At 32.4% G+C, this 23,934-nt stretch overlaps 1 protein-coding gene across 1 annotated transcript in view; it reads left to right on the top strand.

Moving 5' to 3' along the window:
* Positions 1 to 14,714: 14,714 nt before the first annotated feature.
* Positions 14,715 to 23,934, top strand: part of slbo (slow border cells) — a 30,159-nt gene continuing 20,939 nt past the window's right edge. Inside the window, exon 1 of the mRNA XM_068769081.1 lies at positions 14,715 to 15,629. Coding sequence (XP_068625182.1) covers positions 14,715 to 15,623 — 909 coding nt within the window. The 3' untranslated portion in view covers positions 15,624 to 15,629. The remainder of the gene's footprint in view (positions 15,630 to 23,934) is intronic.

Here is a 23,934-nt window from a genome sequence, read left to right as displayed (position 1 = left end):
TGTCAACAAACCACGTTTCACACATTTCGAAGCAAAACTTGAATGCTACAAGATTTATTAAATAATAAACTTATATATATTAGATTTAAAACTAAGAAATAAAAGGTCAAAGATATATTGAGGAACTTTAATATATATTCATACACTTTTTTATCCTTTCTCACATGATCGCCATTTTGAAAGTTCTCTACTCTTCGCTCTCATACGTCTACATCTGTCCTTTTCTCACATTTATATATATTGTATTTTAATATATATATCAAATTAATTTATCATTGTATTTATTAGATCGTTAAAAATATTTTTGCAATTTAATAAAATCTCTTTTACTTATACTATTTGTATTTGGCTGGAATTGATGACATTAAAAAGGTTACATTAAAAAAAATTCTTTTCAAGTTATTCTGTCAAAAATGATGGTATATTCAGAATTTTTAATGCAACAAGCTTTATGTAAACATGACAATCATGTTTACATGAAGAAATAACTTTTAAACGAACTGTCTAGTCCTATATTTTTATCTACATATAAACTGAAAAAATATGTTTCTAGTTTCGATATAAAATGGAAAGGAATTTTTTTTCTAGCCTATCATATTTTTTAGATATATCAGCCCGAATCTTTCGTCAATTTTCCTTATATATTAAATAATGTTTATTTACCTGCTTACTCACGTGACATTGCAGTTTGGTTCTGTTAGATTTTCAAATGTCTAATATTATTGGTTTTTTTTCTTCTTTGTCAGTATTATTTAGTTACAATATTTTTTTTTAAATTATGAATGTTAATATTACGTTTTAATACGGGAAATTAAAACAATTCCATTTACTGGCAGACTTATGCATTATGATTCTTGGAAGCCAAGCAATGGTGAACAGTGGTCGCCCGGTGGTGATGATGATTGAGAACTTAGGTTGTCGATACGGGTATTGTGAAATGGTTAATTAAATTTCGTATATTTACCTTTAAATGTAAGCAAATGTGAATGCAATATCTAAAACCACTCTAAATGTCTTTGTGATAACAATAAAAAAAGTTTCATTTCCAGGATAAATACATTTTATTCTATGAGTTTAAAATCTGCCCCTTATAAATTTCTAACAGAACTGCGAAGTCGGAAGTTGGACCTAGTGTCTTCCGACAATCTATAACAAATATTACTGCATAAAAATGTCGGGATTCTAAATCAATTTTAAATATACAAGTCATGCTGACAGTGGTAGTCCAGTGGTAGAAGACTAAGGTGTGCGATCGTTGGTCGTGAGTTTGATTACCGAGATATAAACTTTATAATTCACATTTCGTGCATTAGTTATGTAGGATTTGTCACTGCTCAGAAACAATTTACCAGAGGATGGGAAATAGTGTCATATCTGTACCATAACACCACAAGTGTTGAGGGTACAGAATATCTTCCATAGACATTTTTAGAAAAGACCTATGTTTTTCAGAGGGCGTCTATTGGAATTCTATATAATAAATGCACATAGTGTAAATTATATATCCTTGCATCTCGGGAATTCAATCCACGATTTACGATTACAAGTATCAATCGTTTACCTCCATCTAGAGCTACCACAGTCCAAAAAAAATGTTACATTCCGTAAAACGCGACAAAACAAAGACAAAAATAACTTTAAAAATATTAATAATTCTTTTTAATAATCCAATGTCAATTGCATAGATAAAACTTATTATTTCATTAATAAAGTTCTTGAAAATCATCCGATTGTAATTAATCTTCGATGGAACATTCTAGAATTGCTTAACGTTTTCCAAAAGAATAAAGAATATTTTATGACGTTTTAAAAAACATTTGGATTGTAGGAATTTGTTCCTTATTTTATTATACATGTATACATGTACATATATCTAATATATAAAATTCTCGTGTCATGGTGTTCGAACTTGAACTCCTCTGAAACGGCTCGACCGATTTTTACCAAATTTTATATGCGTATTCAGTAGGTATGAGAATCGGCTACTATCTATTTTCCATACTCCTAAGTGATAAGGGTGGTCCACCCCTAATTTTTTTAATTTTTTTCAAACAAATTTTTTGGTTTTTATTTTATTATGATACAACATACCAAAATACATACAACCCTAAATTTTCACCCCTCTACGATTAACCCTTATTTTTTATTTGTTAATTAAAAACTTTAATTTTTTTTTTGCAAAACAACGTTTGCGGGATCAGCTAGTATGTATATATATATATATGTATATATATATATTACTGTGATAAAAAGTATCATCAATTTCATCACCTTCAAGGTAATCCCCGTCTGGTAAAACGCACTTCTGAAAACTCTTATTTCAGTCCTTGAAACAGTCGGAATAGTCTTACCTGTAAAGCCTTCAGTACCTTCTTTGATTAGAGTTTTATCTTGTCAATCGTTTCATGGCGTCCCCGTATTGACATTTTGAGTTTGCTATATAACCAGAAGTAGCGTGGAGCCAAATCAGATTGCGACGCGATATGAGTTGAGTTTTGGATGATTTTTTTTTTAAATTGAGCTAATTTATCACCAATCGAGACTTGACGCGTTTGAAATACAAAACATTCTTCAAAATGTTTTGGACTGTGCCAAATGATATTCCAGCGTTTGACAAACAGATGCTTAGCAAATGTTATAGACAGTCCTATCGACCTATGTCTTCAAAACAATTATTTCTTCATAATTTCAAGTATCTAAACCAGAGTTCCCCAAACTTTTTTGTGTCGTAGACCCCTTGCCATGTTATTTCGTGTTGGGTAGACCCCCTACTTACCTGATTATGATTTCCTGTAAATTTCTAATTGTAGTGAAGTTAGGTGTTAAAAACTTAAAGTAAAAACACATGTTAATTTATACATTTATTGATTGATTTTAAATTAACACTACTCAAAATAAAATTTTGTATCTGTTATGTAAAATATACGTAACATTAAATAAACATAAAATAAACTATAAATAAAATAACATAAAATATATACTTCATAGGTACTTTTATAAATAATGTAAATGTTTTGATATTATAAGATAGTATGATGTAAGTAAATAGGTACTATCAGTGTACGTGTTGAGATCCACTATCGTGGACCCCCATTTTCATTTCATGGATCCCTAAATTTTTTTTCGCTGACGTAGACCCCTTGCAGGTTGTCATAGACCCCTAGGGGTCGATATAGACCACTTTGGGAATCACTGATCTAAACCTACTAATTTCACAGATATCGTGAAACATATGGTGATATACATAGATTGAAGGCTTACATAGGTGAAAACAGAGTGATAATTTGAACATAAGGGTAATGTAGTTATAAAATATACATACATATATAAACTAAGTTACAATACAATCAAGAAGTAAATATCGCCATAAAAAGACGGTGAAAGAGATTTTTTCTATATAATCATAATGTATGTATTTAAGTACAACACTAACTTATCTATCTTAATTGCAATCTAATACATAATAGGTATTACATAATATATAAGTTATAATAAGTTACGTCAAGTTAAAAAAATGTACCACGGTTACGTGGAGAGAGGTATGTACCAGGGTAGCATGACGTATGGGATGTTCGAAGATCGAACGGAGCGGTAAATGACCACCGTCCGAGTAACCATCGGGCACCGTCGCGACGGCCGTTCCGCTGGTGACTGGGTTACCGGCGCGGTTGCGTCACCATCGGCAAGCACTTTCTGCTGTCGTTCGCCTACTTACCCACTCACTGAGACGACCTGCCAACACGTATTGGCCGTTTAGAGTATTTTAATATTTATATCTATATATATATATATATATATATATATATATATATACATATATATATATATATAAATATATATATATATATATATATATATATATATATATATATATATATATACATATACATATATATAAACTACTCAAAACAAAATAGGGCTTACCATCATTTTGCCCCTTAATTTATGTGCATACATGATTATTAAATTTTTACAATTAGTCGATGTTGAATTAGGGATTGCAAGGTCCGGGCGGTTGTCGTGCGGTCCCGGCGCGCAGTCAATCGAATGTACCGGTCTTCTTGAGCAGTTGCGGCTCGAATCCTTCCTGATCCAGGTCTTCTAGCCACTCTACCTGTCTCCTGGAACTGCTCCCATACGTTTCGAATAGCTCGCCGTGACACACCAAGGCGAGATGCAACCGATCTTTGCGATTCTCCCTCTTGAAGCAAAAGAACTGCCCTTGTCGAAGTTTCCACATCCATATGACGACGAGAACCTGGCATTGTAATCGGGAATAATGCCAAAACGAAAAAAACACAGCTAAACAAAGTGTGATCAAAGTATTGCGCTTAAAGCAAGACTGAGAACACAAACGATTGAAAATTTAAGAAATGGATAAATTTAAGCACTTTACTGTTTTGTCTACCCACTTGAAATCAACAAAAAAGTTAACTTTCAAAACATCATTATGAACTAATAAACATGTGTGCTAGAAGTGGTAGTGCTTCATTTTGTCAATGATTAGTATATGAGTTATTTATAAACACGATTAGAGACAAAGTTGCGGTGGGCCCTATTTTGTTTTGAGTAGTTTATGTAACATAGTAAGAAAAAGCGTTTCCAAAATTCGTATTAATACAAATTAAAATTACTTATTATTTACTATCTTTGCTTGATTTCGGTTGAAGTTAATGCTGTAAGCTCGGAGGCTTTTATAGCTTCATCTGGAATTGAGTTCACGGAAAGGAAACCCTTCCGTTCGTGAACATAAAAATAAACTAGAAGCTGGACAGACGCATTCCAGTTGTACGATGATATTTGCACGTAGTAAACCGCTCTACCCGAGTAGAGCTGTGTAGTGTTGATGTTGTGTATGCGGCTTTGGACGGCAGCGTGGACCACAGGCCAGCCAAGGAGGTCCAACCTCGATTCGTCATTCATAGTCCTCTGCAAAACAATTGCAAAATGTGCCATTGAAAGGAACAAAACGCAAATAAATAGAAAATAGACAAATAAAAGGATAAAATAGAACCAAAGTGATACATAAAACTGTGATAGAGAATAATTATAGGATAAGTAATAGTAATGTAAAATAAAAATGTACAATAAAAAAAAAAAGTAAAAATGTTATAACAAAAGAGGAAAGAATGAAAGATTGAACAGAGCAAAAGAGAAAGATAGAAGAACTGTAGCATGAAAGATAGATAATAGACCGAAAGAGACAATAAAGAAAATACAAAAACTATGTGAAAAAATAAATTGCAAATAAAGTCCCTGTCCCACCGTAAATAGGGGTACGAGAGGCCCCCAATAGCGGGGGTCATAAAAAAAAAACCTCGGTTCGTCCACGCTGTTCGCGGTTAGGGAGCGAGCGTTTATTAGCGGACATTTACTATCTGTTCCTAAAGGCTTTGTACTTTAAGAAGTTTCCATTAGATAAAGTAAATGCGACAAATTTCAGAGACATTATACAGGTCTATATACGTATATATCAATGTTTCCATGGGACCCATGTTCCACAGAAGGGCAATTAGAAAGAGTACTCGATATATATTCAGCTCTTTCGCTTTTAATGTAATAATTCTGTATTTTACATGGAGAGGGCATAAGAGTTTTATGAAGACTAGGATTCTAATCCTGATAACATTAAAAATCTCTCTTTAATAAACCTATTATCCTTCTATAAAACATATAAACTCTCATAATTATAAGTTTAGAAAACAAAATGTATATTATATATATACAAGCTGATCTCGCAAACGTTGCTTTGTAAAAAAATTAAGTTTTTAACTAACAAATAAAAAATAGGGGTTGATCGTAGAAGGGTGAAAATTTAGGGTTGTATGTATTTTTGTATGCTGTATCATAAAAAATTGTATAAAAAATAAAATAAAAAATTTAGGTGTGGACCACCCTTATCACTTAGGGGTATAAAAAATAGATAGTAGCCGATTCTCAGACATACTGAATAAGCATATAAAATGTGGTAAAAATCGGTCGAGCCGTTTCGGAGGAGTACGGTAACTAACACTGTGACATGGAAATTTAATATACAGTAATACCCCGCTTTACGCGACCCCGTTATACGCGGTTTCACTATAACGCGAATTGGAAATTTCGCGCTCAAATGCCTCGAATTACACGAAAGAGTGCATATAAATATAATGTAGTCATCAACTTCTCTATGGTGTCTTGACCATCTGTCAAACAATTAAAAACAGTGTTGGGTATTATGAACGTGTAAAAGGGGTCGTAGTACTGTAGCTTCTTGTTCTTCGGCAGCTTCTAGTTCTTCGGTAGCTTCTTGTTCATCGATTGCTTCTTGTTCGTCGGTTGCTTCTTGATCTTCAGTCGCTTCTTCCTGTGTTGACCGCACCTCCGCTAGCCCTTATAATGAGCGCAGAGACTCTCAACAGCGCGATGCAGATTTTCGTTGCGTCTACTGTGGCGCCATCTGTCATTTATCTGTTTCACTGCCGCCGCCGCCGCGATGCGATTGACCGTCACGATTTGTATATTTTTTTTGATAATTTTTGACTATGTTTAATCATAAACCCTCGTTATACGCGAATTTCAGTTAACGCGATTTTTTTTTTTGGAACGTATCCCTCGCGTAAAGCGGGGTATTACTGTATTAGATATATTTTGCCTGTCTTGCCAATACTCGATGTCGCGACTACATATCGGCTGGGTGTTGCATCATAGAGCAGGCGGCGGGCCACTCACCGCGCCCCCCACTCCTTCAGGCTGTTACCAGGGCTCCGGCGAATGCCTAGGAAATACGCACAGATGAGTTCTTATAGAAACACATTTGCAATATTACATTATATATCAAGCATGAAAGAAAGAGACAGAGAATTTGTACACGTTGAAATAGGAAGCGAGAAAATAAAAATGTAATTTTTTTTTGTGATAATAATACCCATGAATCTAAATACGATATATATTATAAACGAGAGTAGTATATAAAATTCTCGTGTTACGGTGTTCGAACTTGAACTCCTCTGAAACGGCTTGACCGATTTTTACCAAATTTTATATGCGTATTTAGTAGGTCTGAGAATCGGCTACTATCTATTTTTCATACCCCTAAGTGATAAGGGTTGTTCACCCTTAAAATTTTTTTTTTATTTTTTTGAATTTTTTTTTAATGATACAACATACAAAAATACATACAACTCTAAATTTTCACCCCTCTACGATCAACCCTTATTTTTAAATTGAAAATTAAAAATATTTTTTTGCATAACAACGTTTGCGGGATCAGCTAGTATAATATAAGATTACCCTTCCATATTTTATATAATCATGTAACATCAGTTAAAACAAATCAACTGAAAAATCTACCAACATATTTATCTTTAAAACAAGGTTTTATTCAGTGTTTTTATATATAGACTTATGAAGACACTTCCCTTGTAAATATCTATGGGGAGATATATAGATATATAGATACTTGTTTGTGAGCAATGACAAAAGTATAATTAATGCACAAAGTGTTAAATATATAAGACTGTATCAAGAATTGAATCTGCGACCTACAATCGCAAGTTTCAGTCCTTTACCGCTATGCCACCACTACTAAATTCTTTATATGCAAGATTATTAGTTTTGAAGTCGTACTTTTTAAAAGATTTATTATTGTATTGTGGGTATATTATAATCGCCACGTTTAGTAGACGAGTTGGCGATCGCAGTGTGGTATTATGGTACGCTTAGAACACTGTTGCTCTCTGAAAACAGTAAGAAAAGGACCAATATTTAGCCACTTCCGCACATGCAGTGGTAGTCGTGCAATAAAGTGCACTAGACATACTAACATTTTTAACAGAACTCTTACTGATCGTCAACTATGTTTGACTCTACTCTTCTTAGCAAGGTGTTATAGTTGTAGAGAAGAAACAGGAAGAAACTCCACAACAACACGTCTTTTATTAACATATACACTTAGATATAGCTTAAATGAAATCAATACACTCGACATTTTAGCACAAGATTCTAGTCATTTAAATATTCGTTTATTGAATAATAAGATTTTTTCGTCAATGTACTTTTATTATGTGTAATATTTTGCGGAATTTTATTAAAAAATCTTATTCAGTTTATTACGAATGAATAAGAGATTTGCAGTCGAAACTTTGGTACGGTTTCACGGTGATTTTTAAATACGCTATGTACCTCTCTTTTTTAAAATTAACTATAATTTTTATAAATGTACCAAATATTATCATAAATATATTCTTTGGCTCTAAACTGTAAGAAGCTGGGATGTCTCTATTTTGCAAAACAAATATATTTTCGATATCTGCATCTCTACCTCAGAGCATCAATCAACAAAGGACATAATTCTGTTGAAATAACTGTACTATATCATCATGGTATTTCAGAACACAAGGTTTCGTGGCTCAAAATTTAGAAGGAATTTTTCTTTTGCGTAGTAGAAAATTTTGGCAAATTTTATTCCCAATGGGAGTCAAGCAGACATTCGATAAGTTCGCGAAGCGGGCTGCAGATAGATATTACTATATATATATACATATATAAATATATATATATTTATATATATATATATGTATATATATATATATATATATATATATATATATATATTGGTTTGTTGGGAAATTAAATTTGTTTTTTTTTGTGGTAAAAATGAAAGACTGTCTTCGTATTATGAATAAATATTTAATTAAATTATATGTTGGCCATTCTGATCCAAAACCTTTTGCCATCTTTGCTGGAAAAAAACTGATCCGGGTGATTTTTGACGTGTTCATTTCAAGTAAAGGTGTTAACGAAAACATTTTGCAGTGACCGGAACAAATAATAATCCGAAGGAGCCAGGTCTGGAGAATTTGGTGGCTGTTGAAGTACATCTTATCCAAGTTGTAAATTTGGTGGATGTAGCAATGGCTGTTGAAGTACATCCTATCCAAGCTGTAAAAGCTTTCGGCGAGTGACCAAATTTTCTGTGAGGACATGAACCCATATATCGAGCTTCGAGGTTAAACCCAGACCTTTTAGGTGGTCATAAACAGTTGAATTCGATAAATTTAATCTCTCACCAATCTCAGATGTTGTTATTCGTCAATTTGCATCAACTAATGTCTTTATCGCGTCTATTTCAGCTTCAAGCGGCCATCCAGGATGTGGTGCATCTTTAATCGTGTCTATATCAGCTTCAACCAACTATCCAGAACGTGGTGCATCTTCGACATCAACATTGCCGGATCGAAATTTTGCAAACCAGTTCTGGCACTGGGGTATAATCAACAAACCTTCTACATGCACATGAGTTAATTTTTTTTTTAGCTTGAAAAACATTTTTACCCTTTTCATAACTTTTCTGTTGTTAAATAAGTAAAATATGATCTAAATGCTGCTTTGTTCTACATATTTAAAAGGGCACCTACCACCGACACACAAGCCTTGCTATATCAGTTGTCAAAACTAGAGAAGAAAAGACTTAAGTGTGAAGTTAGATATGAAAAAATGTAATTAATCCTCTGTCGGGAAAAAAAACGAAATTACGAACAACTCAATATAAACAATGCGTGTTGAAGCGAAAGATTTTAGTTGTAACATTTAACACGTTCACTGCGGCTTGAGGTCGATTCAGCCTCATGGTAGACTTTGAACTGGTGCGGCGGCTGTTTTCACTCAACCGTATGAGGTATGACAAAGAAAAATATAGCTTTCTTTATGTCTGCGAAGCATTGACTCAATATTGTAAAAAAATACTGATGAACATGAGGCAGAAAAGGCCTCAACCGCACTACTAGGAAGTTCAGCTTGAGGCTGATTCGACCTCAGCCGCACCAGCTGAAAGTTCTTCAAAATTGGGCCCGCAGTGAACGTGTTAATATATTTTATTATACATCGCAAATGACGTAAGAAAGGCACAGTGTTTACTAAGTAAAAGCAAATTAGACAATTTTGTCGCGCGCGGCCGTCGTCGTCGACCTATAACTTATTTAGCAATTTTATAACATTGAACAATAACATTGTAACTTGAGCTTGTTTTTTTGAACATATTCGTGTTATGTTTCTATCAATATATATCTAATATATAAAATTCTCGTGTCACGATGTTCGAACTTGAACTCCTCCGAAACGGCTTGACCGATTTTTACCAAATTTTACATGCGTATTCAGTATGTCTGAGAATCGGCTACTATCTATTTTCCATACCTCTAAGTGATAAGGGTGGTCCACCCCTAAATTTTATTTTTAATTTTTTAGACTATATTTTTTTTTGGTTTTTATTTTATTATGATACAGCACACAAAAATACATACAAACCTAAATTTTCACCTCTCTACGATCAACCCCTATCTTACATTTGTTAATTAAAAACTTTAATTTTTTTTGCAAAACAACGTTTGCGGGATCAGCTAGTAAATATATATAAAGGGACCGGAAAGTAATGTCGTTTCTAACGCCATATATTACAAAAAAAATTAATAATTGTTACCGATCCATCATTGATTTGTATACTAAATGGCAAAAGGTTGATAACGAAGGTGAATATATTGTTGGTTAGAAATAAAAACTTGTTATAAATGTAGTCGCGTAATTTAACTTAAGAAAGCGACATTACATTTCGGTACGTCTAATTTATTTTAACTTAATATGAATGCAACTAAACACTCGAATAAAGTTTACATATACCATAATTAAAATTAAAAGAACTAAGATCACCAATGTGACTGGAATAATTGTTTGTCTGAAATGGCAGTGCTACCGATGGCTGCTGGGGCCGGAAGAGGCCTATCCTAGATAGACCGACGACATTGTCAAGTTCGCTGGAAGTCGCTGGATCCAGTGATAATGACCATCTCTGAGAGAAACCAATGACTTTTGTTGTCGTAGTATGTATAATATACTTTACTACTTTACTACTTTTGTTATCGTAGTATATATAATATACTTTACTACTTTTGTTGCCGTAGTATATATAATATACTTTACTACTTTTACTACTTTTGTTGTCGTAGTATATATAATATACTACGACAACAAAATTGTTAAAATAATCAACGATTCAAAAGTGCATGTAAATGTCTACTTAAATAAAGATATTTCGAATTTAGAATTACATTTTAAAAAGTTTAAACTATTTCAAAATATCAATACAATATAAAGGAATTTTTAAGTTATAATACGTATATGTGTAAATATCTCTACTGGATTAAAAAAATGTCATCACAGAGAATTTCAATCTGATACTGGTTTGTATCAAATTGAACTATTCACACATTTGTCTCATTACGTGTAAAAGTAATCACTTTAAATGATATAAAATGGAACAAAACCTCGAGTAGGGCCTTTAAGAGGTTTCTACGATTAGTTTATTTTAGTTGAGAAATTTCTATAGATCATTTTGATACTAGTTTGTATCAAATTGAACTAACACAGGTGATCATTTAAAATATTTAAAAGTAAGAATTATATGGATCATCATCATCGAAATGATGTAACGACTGAATAATTTTTTTAATTTCATTTAAATATACTGACCGAGATTTACAGATTATAACATATGTTTTCAATTTCAAATGAACGCGGCCAATTTTGAATTTGGAATCGAACCGTTTCGTGTCAATGTGTTTATGGCGGGAAAATTCCGTTATTCAGAAAAAATTAGAATCCACAACACTCTTGTCCCAAGTCAATCCCTGTTTCATACAATTTAAAACTATTCAAAACATTTGAATGTTTCCCGCCAAAAGAATACCAAAAATAAATATATTTAAAAAACTTTTAAGTTAAACGGTTTTGATACCCATATTGTGGTGGTTGTGGAAAAATATGTACCTAGTCCGCCATATTGGAACGGCGTCCATCTTGAATATTAAATTTTGACATAATCATCGTGTTTTACTAGTGTAGCCCTTTCATTTAATACCCATATTGAGGGGGTTAAGGAAAAATATGTAATTCGCCATTTTGTATCGGCGACCATCTTAGATTTACAATGTTATTGATTTTGTTATATTGTATTGTCATCTAAATTAAATGTGTGTACCAAATTTCAGATCAATCTGACAACGGGAAGGTGCTTAAATTTCAATTTCTAATTTTGACCCAAATAAATAAACAAATAAATTCCGTACGGGTCGAATTAAATAAAACCGTTTAATAAATAAAGATATATACATATGTATATATATATATATATATATATATGTAAATGGATGTTATCAGTTATTTATATCCACTATCGTGTAATAGCACGTGTAATTATAGTTGCATTCACTTTTCATCACCGCACGGGTGATTGACCACGTACAATCACCAACAACACGTATTTCTACTCGCAGTCGATTATTCTATCAATTGATATCGATTTACTTGCGCTCGTGATAATAAATGCTCCGTGCCGATAGCGATTTCTCGATGCTAGGACTATCTTATCAGCTGTTTAATGATGGCTGTTTATTTGTTAATCGATTTTTAATAATGTAAAATCGATTTTTGAAAAAAAAATTCTTATTTTTAAATAATCATGATCAATATTTTCATTTACAATATATATAATCATTTGGAAGCGGTCTATATCCTGCATTTTTGGAGGACCCTTACAAGGTCATTTTTCCACCTAGTGCATTTACCATTTTTATATCTTCACTCCAGAAAGGCATATGCGGCAATATTCTACCCGCTAAATGGCAAGATACACTAAATAAATACTTTAAAATAAAAAAACAACTTAACTTAAAATTATATTTCGTCATAATTTATTAAAACCAATTGTGATAGTTATAAACATATATTTTGATAAAAATTCGACTAAACCAAAGAACTCTCAGTACTATATTTACGTTTGTATGCATATATGTAATAATTTCGATATAAAATAAGATATATAACATAGATAAGTTTAGTAATATCTACATTTATAAAGTAATAATTATTTATAATAATAATACAAGATTAAGAATTCTTCTATTTTTCTGCCAATAGACTTCCACTGCAAAGAAAAAGTCGAGACTTCAAAGATCGCCTTGATGATCGGTTTTATCAGCAAGCATCCAGCGCCATCACCCGAGAAACTTTGTTCCAAAAGGCAGTTGTCTGCACAAGCAATATGTTCTGCCCAATGCCACACACAGACGAGAAATTATTCTAGCTACATCGGTGATCCTGATTCTTCTGCGATCTCCTCATTTGTGGTTCGATCTCACAACGAAACTCCGAGCTTCTCCATTACTCTCTGGTTGACCTAGACCAGAGTTCCCCAAACTTTTTTGTGTCGTAGACCCCTTGCCATGTTATTCCGTGTTGGGTAGACCCCCTACTTACCTGATATTGATTTCCTGTAAATTTCTAACTGTAGTGAACTTTATTGTTAAAAACTTTAAGTAAAAAACCATGTTAATTTATACATTTATTAATTGAATTTAAATTAAAACTACTCAAAATAAAATGTTGTATCTGTTATGTAAAATATACGTAACATTAAATAAACATAAAATAAACTATAAATAAAATAACATAAAATATATATTTCATAGGTACTTTTATAAATAATGTAAATGTTTTGATATTATAAGATAGTATGATGTAAGTAAATAGGTACTATCAGTGTATGTGCTGAGATCCACTATCGTGGACCCCCATTTTCATTTAATGGACCCCCAAATTTTGACGTAGACCCCTTGCAGGTTGTCATAGACCACTTTGGGAGTCACTGACCTAGTGTTCTTATAAAGTTGATAGTTTTACGTATATGTGTTAATAAAATATTAAAATATTAAAAATATATCAACAATATCTTACCAATTATTATAGAATTTTAACACTATCAATGAATAAAATTTAAAATTAATTTCTATTCTATAATATTAAAAACCATAATAGTGTAGTCCTTATATTTATTTACTCAATATTAATATCTATTTATCAATATTAACGCCATAGGAATTATCAGATTCTGATTTTAAATAAATTATCTTATTGTTTAACTATCTAAATCGAGAACTGCACATATTTATTTTCATTTAATGAAATATCAACTTAATAAAAATATTTAAATTAGTATTTGAATTTGGAATTTAAGAATGAGCTTTACGTATTATAATTGTAATTAATATACAATCTGTGACATTAATAAAATATGTTACACAATGTTTTAGATATATAATTGTTTAGTGATCGATATTAAGAACAGATTCAAAATATTTTATTTGTTTAAAATTAATAAAAAAGTATTTGCACCAAAATTACGTCATGTTTTTTTTTTGTTAATTAATGAATAAGGAACAATAAAATATTAATACCTTATGACATAATATTTTAATGATTTTTTAAAATTAAAAGTTTTATATAAATATATAAAATAATATTTAGATATCATTTATGATACCCAAAATTTTTGTTTAAAGTAATGTCAACTCATTATAATTTAAAAAAAATGCTCATTAATAAAAACAAACATTTAAATTTCGAAGAAACGACCGCTCATTGCACAAATTAGCGCATAAAAATGAATTATCTACAAACGACTCGGCCCTAATGAATATATTACGTCTTAATGGGTCAACGCATCGGCTCCATTAGCGCCGTCCGCGCCGGTGTGTGCGCGCCTTAACAAAAAAAAAAAAAAAAACTTTTACCGCGAACTTTCAGCGCGACTTCAGCGCTTCCTTCCGGCAACCTTGCTCGCCGCGCGCGCACCGCCAGTCCGCGCTCAGAGCCCGAAGCGTTAGCACGCGACGCGAGTGTCGTGCATGTGCATTGTGACGGTTGCCCGCGCAGTGGAGAATCGGCCCGGCGCCGCAGGGCCCGCCACCGGCCCGGGCGGCATGGAGTCCCCGCAGATGTACGAGACGGCCGCGGCGCCGCCGCCGCCGCCGCAGCCCGACCTCAAGAAAACACCCGAAGACAAGCGTACCCCGTTCCCGCCACCCGATCTAGACGAGCTCAATGGACAGGAGATCAGTTTGGACTTACAACACCTCATCGAGGACCAGTTCCGCGGTGAGGAGACGATGGCACTCTTCCAGGAGATACTTCCCGGTGGACGATCGCCGCAGCCCAGACCGTTCGCCAGAACGACGCTCGCGTACATGCCCCAGCCCGTTCACTCGGGCGCGTCGTATGCTCCAGTTCAATCGAACTCTCACGAGCAAGCGCCCCCGATTAAGGAGGAACCTCCTGAGCCCCATGACTTTAGGAGGTCCGTGACATGCGCGCAATACACAGGGCAGTATAACCCTCAGCCGCCTGTGGGTGTTAGCGGACCTTACGGAGGAGGTTTCACTCCTCTGCCTCCTCTCGGAGCGCCGCTGCTGCCTCCGCTGCTGAAGCATAAACCAGCGCCACCCCGTCGGTCCTCCGGCAAGGTCATAGATAAGGGAACGGACGAGTACCGCCGTAGAAGGGAACGTAACAACATAGCGGTCAGGAAGTCCAGGGAGAAGGCAAAAGTACGTTCCCGGGAGGTAGAGGAGAAAGTAAAGACACTTCTCCGGGAGAAGGAGGCGCTGTTGAAGAGGCTAGAAGCAGTTTCTGGTGAGCTAAGCTTGCACAAGCAGATGTACGTGCATCTCATAAACCTGAACCATCCGGAGATCACAGAGCTGTGCCGATCTATGCTGCAACTCGGAGCGCCTCACGCGCCAGACCATTCGCTTTGACCATAGGTGAGTGTACTTTAGCGCATGTATTATTTATTTTATAATCTGTGGCGCCGTAAAATATTTTTCTAACATGTTTACGACATGTTATGCAATTTACATATACCCGATGTTTCTCGGTTTATTTCTGATAGAAATCGATTGTTGATCTGAATATTTTTAAGAAATACATGCCATTTTTAAATAAAAAAAATTATGTTAGTAATTCTGTCACTTGAGGAATAAAATTAATATTTCCATTTGAATGCAATTAAAAAAATATAAAAGAAAAAATGAACATATTCTTTTTTAAATAATAAAAAAACTTTATTTATTATATATAAATTAATATTGGTTCATGTTTTATTTACTCGATTAAAGCTAAATATGCTAAATTAAAAAAGTTAAAAATGAAAAAATTTATATCTTCTATGTTGTTTGTTCAAAATTCATTTAAATTAAAAAAAAGAACTCCTGCTATTATTAGCATGCTAGATGCGATTTAATTAACTTTTATTATTTATTACGTTATCAAAAATTAATCTTTTTTATCTATATATTAAATAAAATAAAACATAAGCCTTTTTAATATTATAAAAATTTAAATAATTAAAAAATATGGTACATTTAAATAATTTAAAATTATTCTGATTTATGCTATTAATTAAAAAAAAATGTTTAGCGAGATAAATTTATAGATTAGATTTTTTTTTTATTTTTTTAAAAATAGATTAGTTGTTCGCCGTTTAAATATTTAAAAAATCTTATTCATTAAGGTGTTTATAATGAATATTCTGTTATATTAAATTAAATATTTTAAAATAATAATCGACAAAGATATTTATTGTAATTGACAACTGTGAAAATAATATATGTAAGTGAATTTATTTTATTTAGTATGTATTTTTAATTAGTGTCATTATTGACTTTATTGTTTATCTGTTAACATTAAAATTCGTTAATAAATAAACTATTCATTACCTAATGTCATTGATTACTCATAAAATATTTCGGAAAAAATTACTGTCATAATTTATATAATGCATACAATAATTAAAATTCATTAATTCATCTCATTATTATTATAACTTTTTATAAATCATTACATAATGGTTTATTGTTGAACTAAATACACACCACGTTCAATATAATTCTTACAATGCGTTCAACTATAGTACTACTGCGTACAAAAAGTAAGGTTAATTTGTTTATAAAATATAAATGGTTTATTTATTCTTCCAAATCAATTTCATCTCTTTCAATGTAATCCCCGTCTCATAAAACGCTCTTTTGCCAGACCACGAAGCAGTTTGTTTCTGTTTCTGTATTTTCTCATTCGTGTCAAAACTGCATCCTCGCATTGGCTTTTTGAGTTTCCTGAATAGCCAAAAGTCGCACGGAGCCAAAATCAGGTGATTTCAATTTTTACGGAAGGACTAAAACGGATATAATTAAACATTTTGGAAAAACAGACGCTTGGCAAATGTTATAGACAGTTCTACCAACATAGGAAAAAAAAATTACCTGCATTCCGCCTAGGAGTTTAATGACAATTTCACCTAACTTTTTAATCACAGTAGTATAAAATGGTATGAGGAAATTCGTAGAACATCAAAGGAATTTGACATAGCTCAGGTCATTGGCTATTTGAAGTGGCATTTGGCAGGACATTTAGCGAGTAGAACAGATGGCCGTTGGAGCCTAAGGGTAGGGAGACCACGGACTTCCACTGCGAAGGATGTTCACCCAAATGATGCACATATGACCTTTCTAAAGCCGGTCGGAAGGCGCTGGATGTAAGTCACTTTCAAGCTGACATATATATATACATATATATACATATATATATATATATATATATATGTATATATTTTGTGACATATATGTATAGTGGTCGTGGTCATGTCCTGGTCAGTTCTGGAAACCCTGGTGTTATCGCTCTGTCTCCAAGTAGCTCAGTGTTTGGCGAAGTGGAAACTTACGTTTTCTGACTTATTAGTGACAATTTTGATGATGTCTGTCCACATATATATTTAAATATGTATATGGGGGGTCTAAATGATATGCGATAATTTAGTATTGTAACTAATTTTAATCGACAGAAAATCTTAATACGTCCTAATGGCGGCGTCGCCGTGAGAGAGAGAGAAAGCAATACTTCCGGATACATCCATCTCTTTCACACAGTTTTCGTTCAAAAATCATTTTAAAGTCCATTTACCGATATATTTATATTTACCAAGATATCATCCGAACTGGATATACTTTCAAAGTTTACATATGTCAGTATATTAGTTTTAAGTATGAACATGAAACGAACAGGCGATAGTTTACTAAAATCTAGTAATTTCGTTTTAAAACTTCCAAAAAAAACAGCAGGTTTTTCCACAGCTATTAAGAGTAAAAAATTGCGTATGTGTTTTATAATCACATTGAAAGTTTTAATTTTAAAAATATTATAACCTAAAAATTAAAAAGGAACTGTGGTATATTTAATCAGAGCTACAAATAAACCTTCAGAGTCAGATGTGACTCGCGGGCCGCTGTTTGGTGTCCCCTGGTATATTATATGTAAGTTACGTAATATATTCCAGTTAATCTTGTGCATCTACCCCGTTCATTACAACAGCGTGATTCGCCTATATTTTCCTGTCCCCACGTGTGGTGGAGTCACGTGTTATGGTTTGTTTTTAGACTTGTTATAACTATAATATAATAACTTATAAACTTTATCGCCTTTTAAATGTATATAACTTAGTCATAAGGTTACATATAGGCTTTATGTGTTTCGTGTTCAATTGAAGATCAACTCGATAGCAATGGGATCCATTTTTTGATGATGATCAAAAACTATCAAAACTATAATTTTGCAATAAAGAATATACCCAGATATTTACCTTTCTCGTAGTTCTTTTATAGGCAACTTTTACAACAATCTCCGTACACAAAATTTATCAAATATGAACAATGAAGTAAAAAAATCTGATAACGGTATAGTCAAAAATTAATAGGTTATTCTTAGGCAAGCATGTACTATCGTGGACTTCGTCATCGATTAACATCAGGCGAGACAGTGGTCAAATGCTTTGCCTATAAACGATAAAAAATGATCACAAAAAAATACCGATTCCGTAATGGATATATACCGGAACGTATTAAAAACATTCGCATTATTTTAAGTTAGAAAATTCTATAATAATTTCAACAACATGAAATCAATCAAACCCTCTTCTGTCAATATTTTCTAGTGAAAAACATTATGCTATACCACTGGCATAAAAGAAAAAAAAAGAATATATCACTCAATAAAAGAGTATTTAATACTTAATAATATTTCTGCGACGCATTAAGTAAGAAGAAAAAATTTGAGTAAGTTAGAAACATATGCAATTATGACATTTAATATTTTTTTTAATTATATAAAAAATTATTTTTGTCTTAAGAAAATAATAATAATATTAAAAATAAAATCAATAATATTAATAGTGATCATAAATATTATTATTAAAGATAAACGAATAAACCATTTTTACCTTATGTAGTTTATTGACATCAACGTTGATTGATGTGATATTATCTGTGACATATATATTTCACTGCCCTCTATCGTTACTTTCGCTAACTAACACTTATATTTTTGTTTGGTTATTTTTAATTACTATGAACTAGGTATTAAATTATTTACACTTTTTGCTTTAATATTTACATAAATTTAAAGTTTTGTGATTTATAGTTGGGAAATATTGTGTTATGGTTTTAGATACATTTAAAATAACTTTACATGAATAGTTTTGTAGTAATTGTGAACGAAATATAAAAGTTTTTAGTGTTTCTTATTCTTACTGTTAGAACAAAGGACATGTTTTTATGAATAGTGGTAGAAAATATACTTTGTGAATAAGTTAATTGAGAAAATATGGATTAAATGCGATTTGTTGTGGTATGTATTTATAAGTTAGATTAATTTCGTCAATATTACACTTGTCACTTTAGTTTCTTTAATGTTATTAACTTTATCTAATCTTATATCGGAGTAATTGGCGTTAACAATTTAATTATCAGTTTAAATATTTGTTGATTTCATTAAACCATCGTTAAAAGTTCAATATTAAAGTTCGCCATGTTAAATTCGCAGACAGCAAACTAGCTTATACTATCATTGATTATTAGAGGTTTTTGTGTTATCGAATTTGATATTGCGTTATAAAAAACAAGAAAAGAAGACGTCATCTACAGTATAGTAAGTTATGAGTGAGAAAATTTTTGTAATAACTTACGAAAGAATAAGGAAATGCATAAATCTAGTTCTTATTGAATTAATTTTCACCTTAATAAAAACAATTGTTTCATTTCCCAGAGATATCAAGTATCGTATCTTTACCTTAAAATTTTTGAACTTTAAATATCCGAGCCGAAAAGATTATGGACAAAAATTTTGATAATAAAGAGTATATAATTTTATGCTTAATATGTCTGACGAAAAAGGGTGTTCATCTAAGCCACAAGCAGATGTACTTTCTCGTTCATCCGTCGACAGTTTTACTGTATTTTTTCTAAAGTTCACAACAACCATAAAATTGCGGTTTATGTTAGTTACAGTTTTTAACCAAAACAATTATAATGCCCGTAATAAATAATAGAAACCTCACAGATCATATAAACATGTAAACATATATCTGTTAACCTTTTCACTCATGTATTCGTGTTAATCTATTTAGGCCCTTATGTAACGGAATTTAAGTTTAGAATAGCTTGACAAATATTACGTCACAAAGACAACGTGACACTTGGCGCATCGTTCCACGATTGTATTAATGCTATGTTTTTTTTTTTAATTCCAAGGTAATAGTTTAAGATGTTAACCGTTCTGCCAATGTGTCATCTGTCGGACTAGATACACACACAGTTAAATTCAATGTCTTTATTCGAGTAGGCATTTGCATGCGCTTTTGAATTGTCAATTATTTTAACATTATAAGCTGATCTGTTGAGAAGTCGATCTAAAATTGACCTGTTTTTACTTAAAACTGTAAGGTCTTATTTAAATTTAAAAAACAGATAGCAGAATAATTTAAAAGCGACTTTATGACAATGTTATTTCGTATTAAAATCAAATACAATTGTAAATTTGACGTAGTAACAAGCAAAATATATTTTATGAATGAAACAATGAAATGATTCGTAACATTCAATTCATAGAATGGCGCCTAATTTGATAAAGCAATACGATATCACAGCTGACGAATTTATCTCTAAACATACTGTACTGCGCATCCTTTGAACATTGAGTTCGTTTATATATTCACGACTACATTCCTTAGTAGGGTAAGCAGAAAACCCAGTTTTAGTTTACGGCTTAGGCCTCCACAAAAATCACGATGATTAATTAAATTGGGATAAATAATGTAATTTGTCATTTCGCAAGAATAAAATAAAGAAAAAAGAGTTACAAAAAAAAAATTCGTAATTTATTTTTTATCTGTGTACCAAAATTTACGTCACCAATTTTAAGTAAAGTAAACATGCGTTTAATAATAATAACTTATATTTATTTCACATAATATATTACAGTAATTTAACTTATTAAAACGCAAAGAAATAATGTAAACAATGCTTAATAATAAATAGACATATATATGAAAATATTTCTTAATTGCTCCAAACGGATTAATATCCTTGTATGTGTATGTGTTTGTGTGTGTATGCGTTTTACGTTACATTTTGTTCGTGTGTGCAAACATACTTATTCAGTACGGGAGCACCGACGTGCCGCTGGTTGCTAGAACGTTATATATATATATATATATATATATATATATATATATATACATATAAAGCCTCATGACCATTTTAAGTAGAAGCATGGGTGCAGTTTCTTCCGTCATTTCTTTCAGCGTTAACGCTCTTCGAAGTAGTAGGAATGCTAAATACATATCGACGACAGCCTTTGCCGAGGTCCCCTTTTGGGGGGCCTTTCAATGTAGTAACACCATAGAGCATCTGCCGAAGTGTTCTCTCCTCTAGGAACCCTCGAGCTTCTATCTTTAAAGACGTCTTAGGGTACGCCATTTGGTCAGCAGTGAAAGTTCGGTCCTAAGAATAGCAGACTACTTTATCATGCTATATAGCTATAGCATGCTATTAACCCTTAATTAGGCGCATGGGGTCAGGGCCGCTTAAAATTCAAAAAATAATGGCTTACAGTCTTCAGAGCGTACTAACGCTCTTTCTAGCTTCCTCATTCCCCTCGGGGTACGCAAATTAGTCGCATCCAGAACATTAACTCTTGCCCACACATCGCTGTCCTTTAGAGAGCTGACCCCATGCGCCTAGTTACGTTCCATTTTTTGGCAAAGGTAAGTTTTTACTTTTGTGATTTTTTTTTGTGCTTATATTAGTATATTGTTTACTGTTTATCTTTGTATGTGTGTATTTTGATACGGTATGATTTCTTTATGTATTTTTGAGTTTTTTCTATGCTTTTTCTTTTTTTTTGAATTGAAATGCCTAACGACAAACAAATATTGCAATGGCTGGATGAAGTGCTTGATGAAGAGCAAGATGTTGCTGGTTCGGATTCGCAAGACGAAACTTTAAACGATGCTGTCATTGATAGTGCTCATAATTCAGAAAGCGAAATTGAGGAGTCTGAACATATCCAAGACATCCCTGTATCAACGGAAGATAATTATTTTTTATCTCGATATACTCAGAGAAATGGCCCGAAAGTGAAATGGTGTAAAGTACCACCATCGAACGCAGTAAGGACCCGAGCACAAAATATTATTTTACATTTACCTGGAGTATAAAAATATCTGGAATCAACCCATTTGTCATACACAAAGCGAATACTAAGAAGACTTTGACATATACAAGACGGATTTTCTCGAAGAAAATAGCTGCGTCACTTGTGGAGGATCACCAAAAACGTCGCATACAACTACGTGCTGTACCAGCGACCACAAAAAGACGGCTCCATGAAGCTTATAATGTGAACAAGGCGGTTTATCAATCGACAGCTAAGCGCGGGCGCTGTTCATCATGTCCTAGAAAGGACGACAAAAAAGTGCCACCAAAATGTTTCAAGTGTCGTAAATTTATTTGTCAGCAACACTCAAGGATTTACTGCGTCGGATGCAGAACAGAAGATTCCGCTGATGAGGCTGAATAAACTTTATTTCTTAAGTTGATCTTGGCTATGCCAAAAAAATTTGTTTAAAGAGAGGTTTACTGTTTTTGTTTTTTTTTTTTAATATTTTAATGTCATAGTAAGTATTTGTTTCTTAAAGTAAAGTATATTAAAGTACTTTATTAATTACTAAAGAAATCCATTAAGTTTTATTTCTTTTTGATACTCTTTTCTCAATATTTTTTTGGGGTCATTTAAGACCCCATGCGCCTAATTGAGTGATTTTCTTAATGCGCCTAATTAAGGGTTAATAATATATTTTATTGCGAGCGTTTAAAAAAGTAAAAATAATTTTAAATGACATTTATTTTTTTTAAAACAAAGGGCATCTGTAAATGGGACGATCGAGCCGCTTCGCGAAATAAAAAAAAGAGCATAATTTGGAAAACAGAACCGAGAGTTCGCTATTCAAATTCGTTTGTGCAAAACGTTTGTCATGACTTTCATTTTCGCTTCGAAAACTTACAGCGCGATTATTGACTCTGCGCCTATAAAAATTGGTTTTAAAATTGCGTACCGCAGTCGAAATTTTCGCTTCGCCTGCCCTACTTACTGGTTACCGAGCGACCATATTTGTTGAATTTAGCTATTTTACACTTTGACGTGTTACAGAACAACGGTGAAATGTTTTCCCGCCATATTTAAAAACTGTTTTAAATATGGCGGGCGTTTTAAAATTGCACCGATTTATATATGGCGCGATATATTATCTCTTATATATTACATAATTTAATAATAATAATAGTTTTAATTAGCTAATTTTATTAATAAAAAGTTAATTAATATTTATTTTTCGAAAAAAAAAAACAACTACACACGCTTTTTAGATGATTTCGTGAAGGATTTAGTATAATATAAAATATGATTGATTTTAAATGTAAAAGCGGAATATAAGGAAACGAATAGTTCATTTGCAGTTAATTATTGTATAGAATGTTTGTCTAAAAAATATAATTATTTAATTTATATTTATTTTATACTATCTGTTATTGTCGATTGTACTGCCAGTTATTGGCCTGATAAAAAATAAATGTCATATATTTCAAGCGATAACTTTGTACATCATACGAATCTATTTATATTGTTTGTTGAATAAAGTAAAAAAAAATAAGGCAAAGGTAAACTTCGTACAGCCAACGGCAC

This window comes from Battus philenor, unplaced genomic scaffold (genome assembly GCF_028537555.1).
Source record: "Battus philenor isolate CCGP_79_NKW_IND1 unplaced genomic scaffold, ilBatPhil1.0.hap1 SCAF_27, whole genome shotgun sequence".
NCBI classification, from domain to species: Eukaryota; Metazoa; Arthropoda; class Insecta; order Lepidoptera; family Papilionidae; genus Battus; species Battus philenor.
Note: the sequence above shows the minus strand (reverse complement) of the source record. Positions and strands in the feature narration are given on the sequence as shown.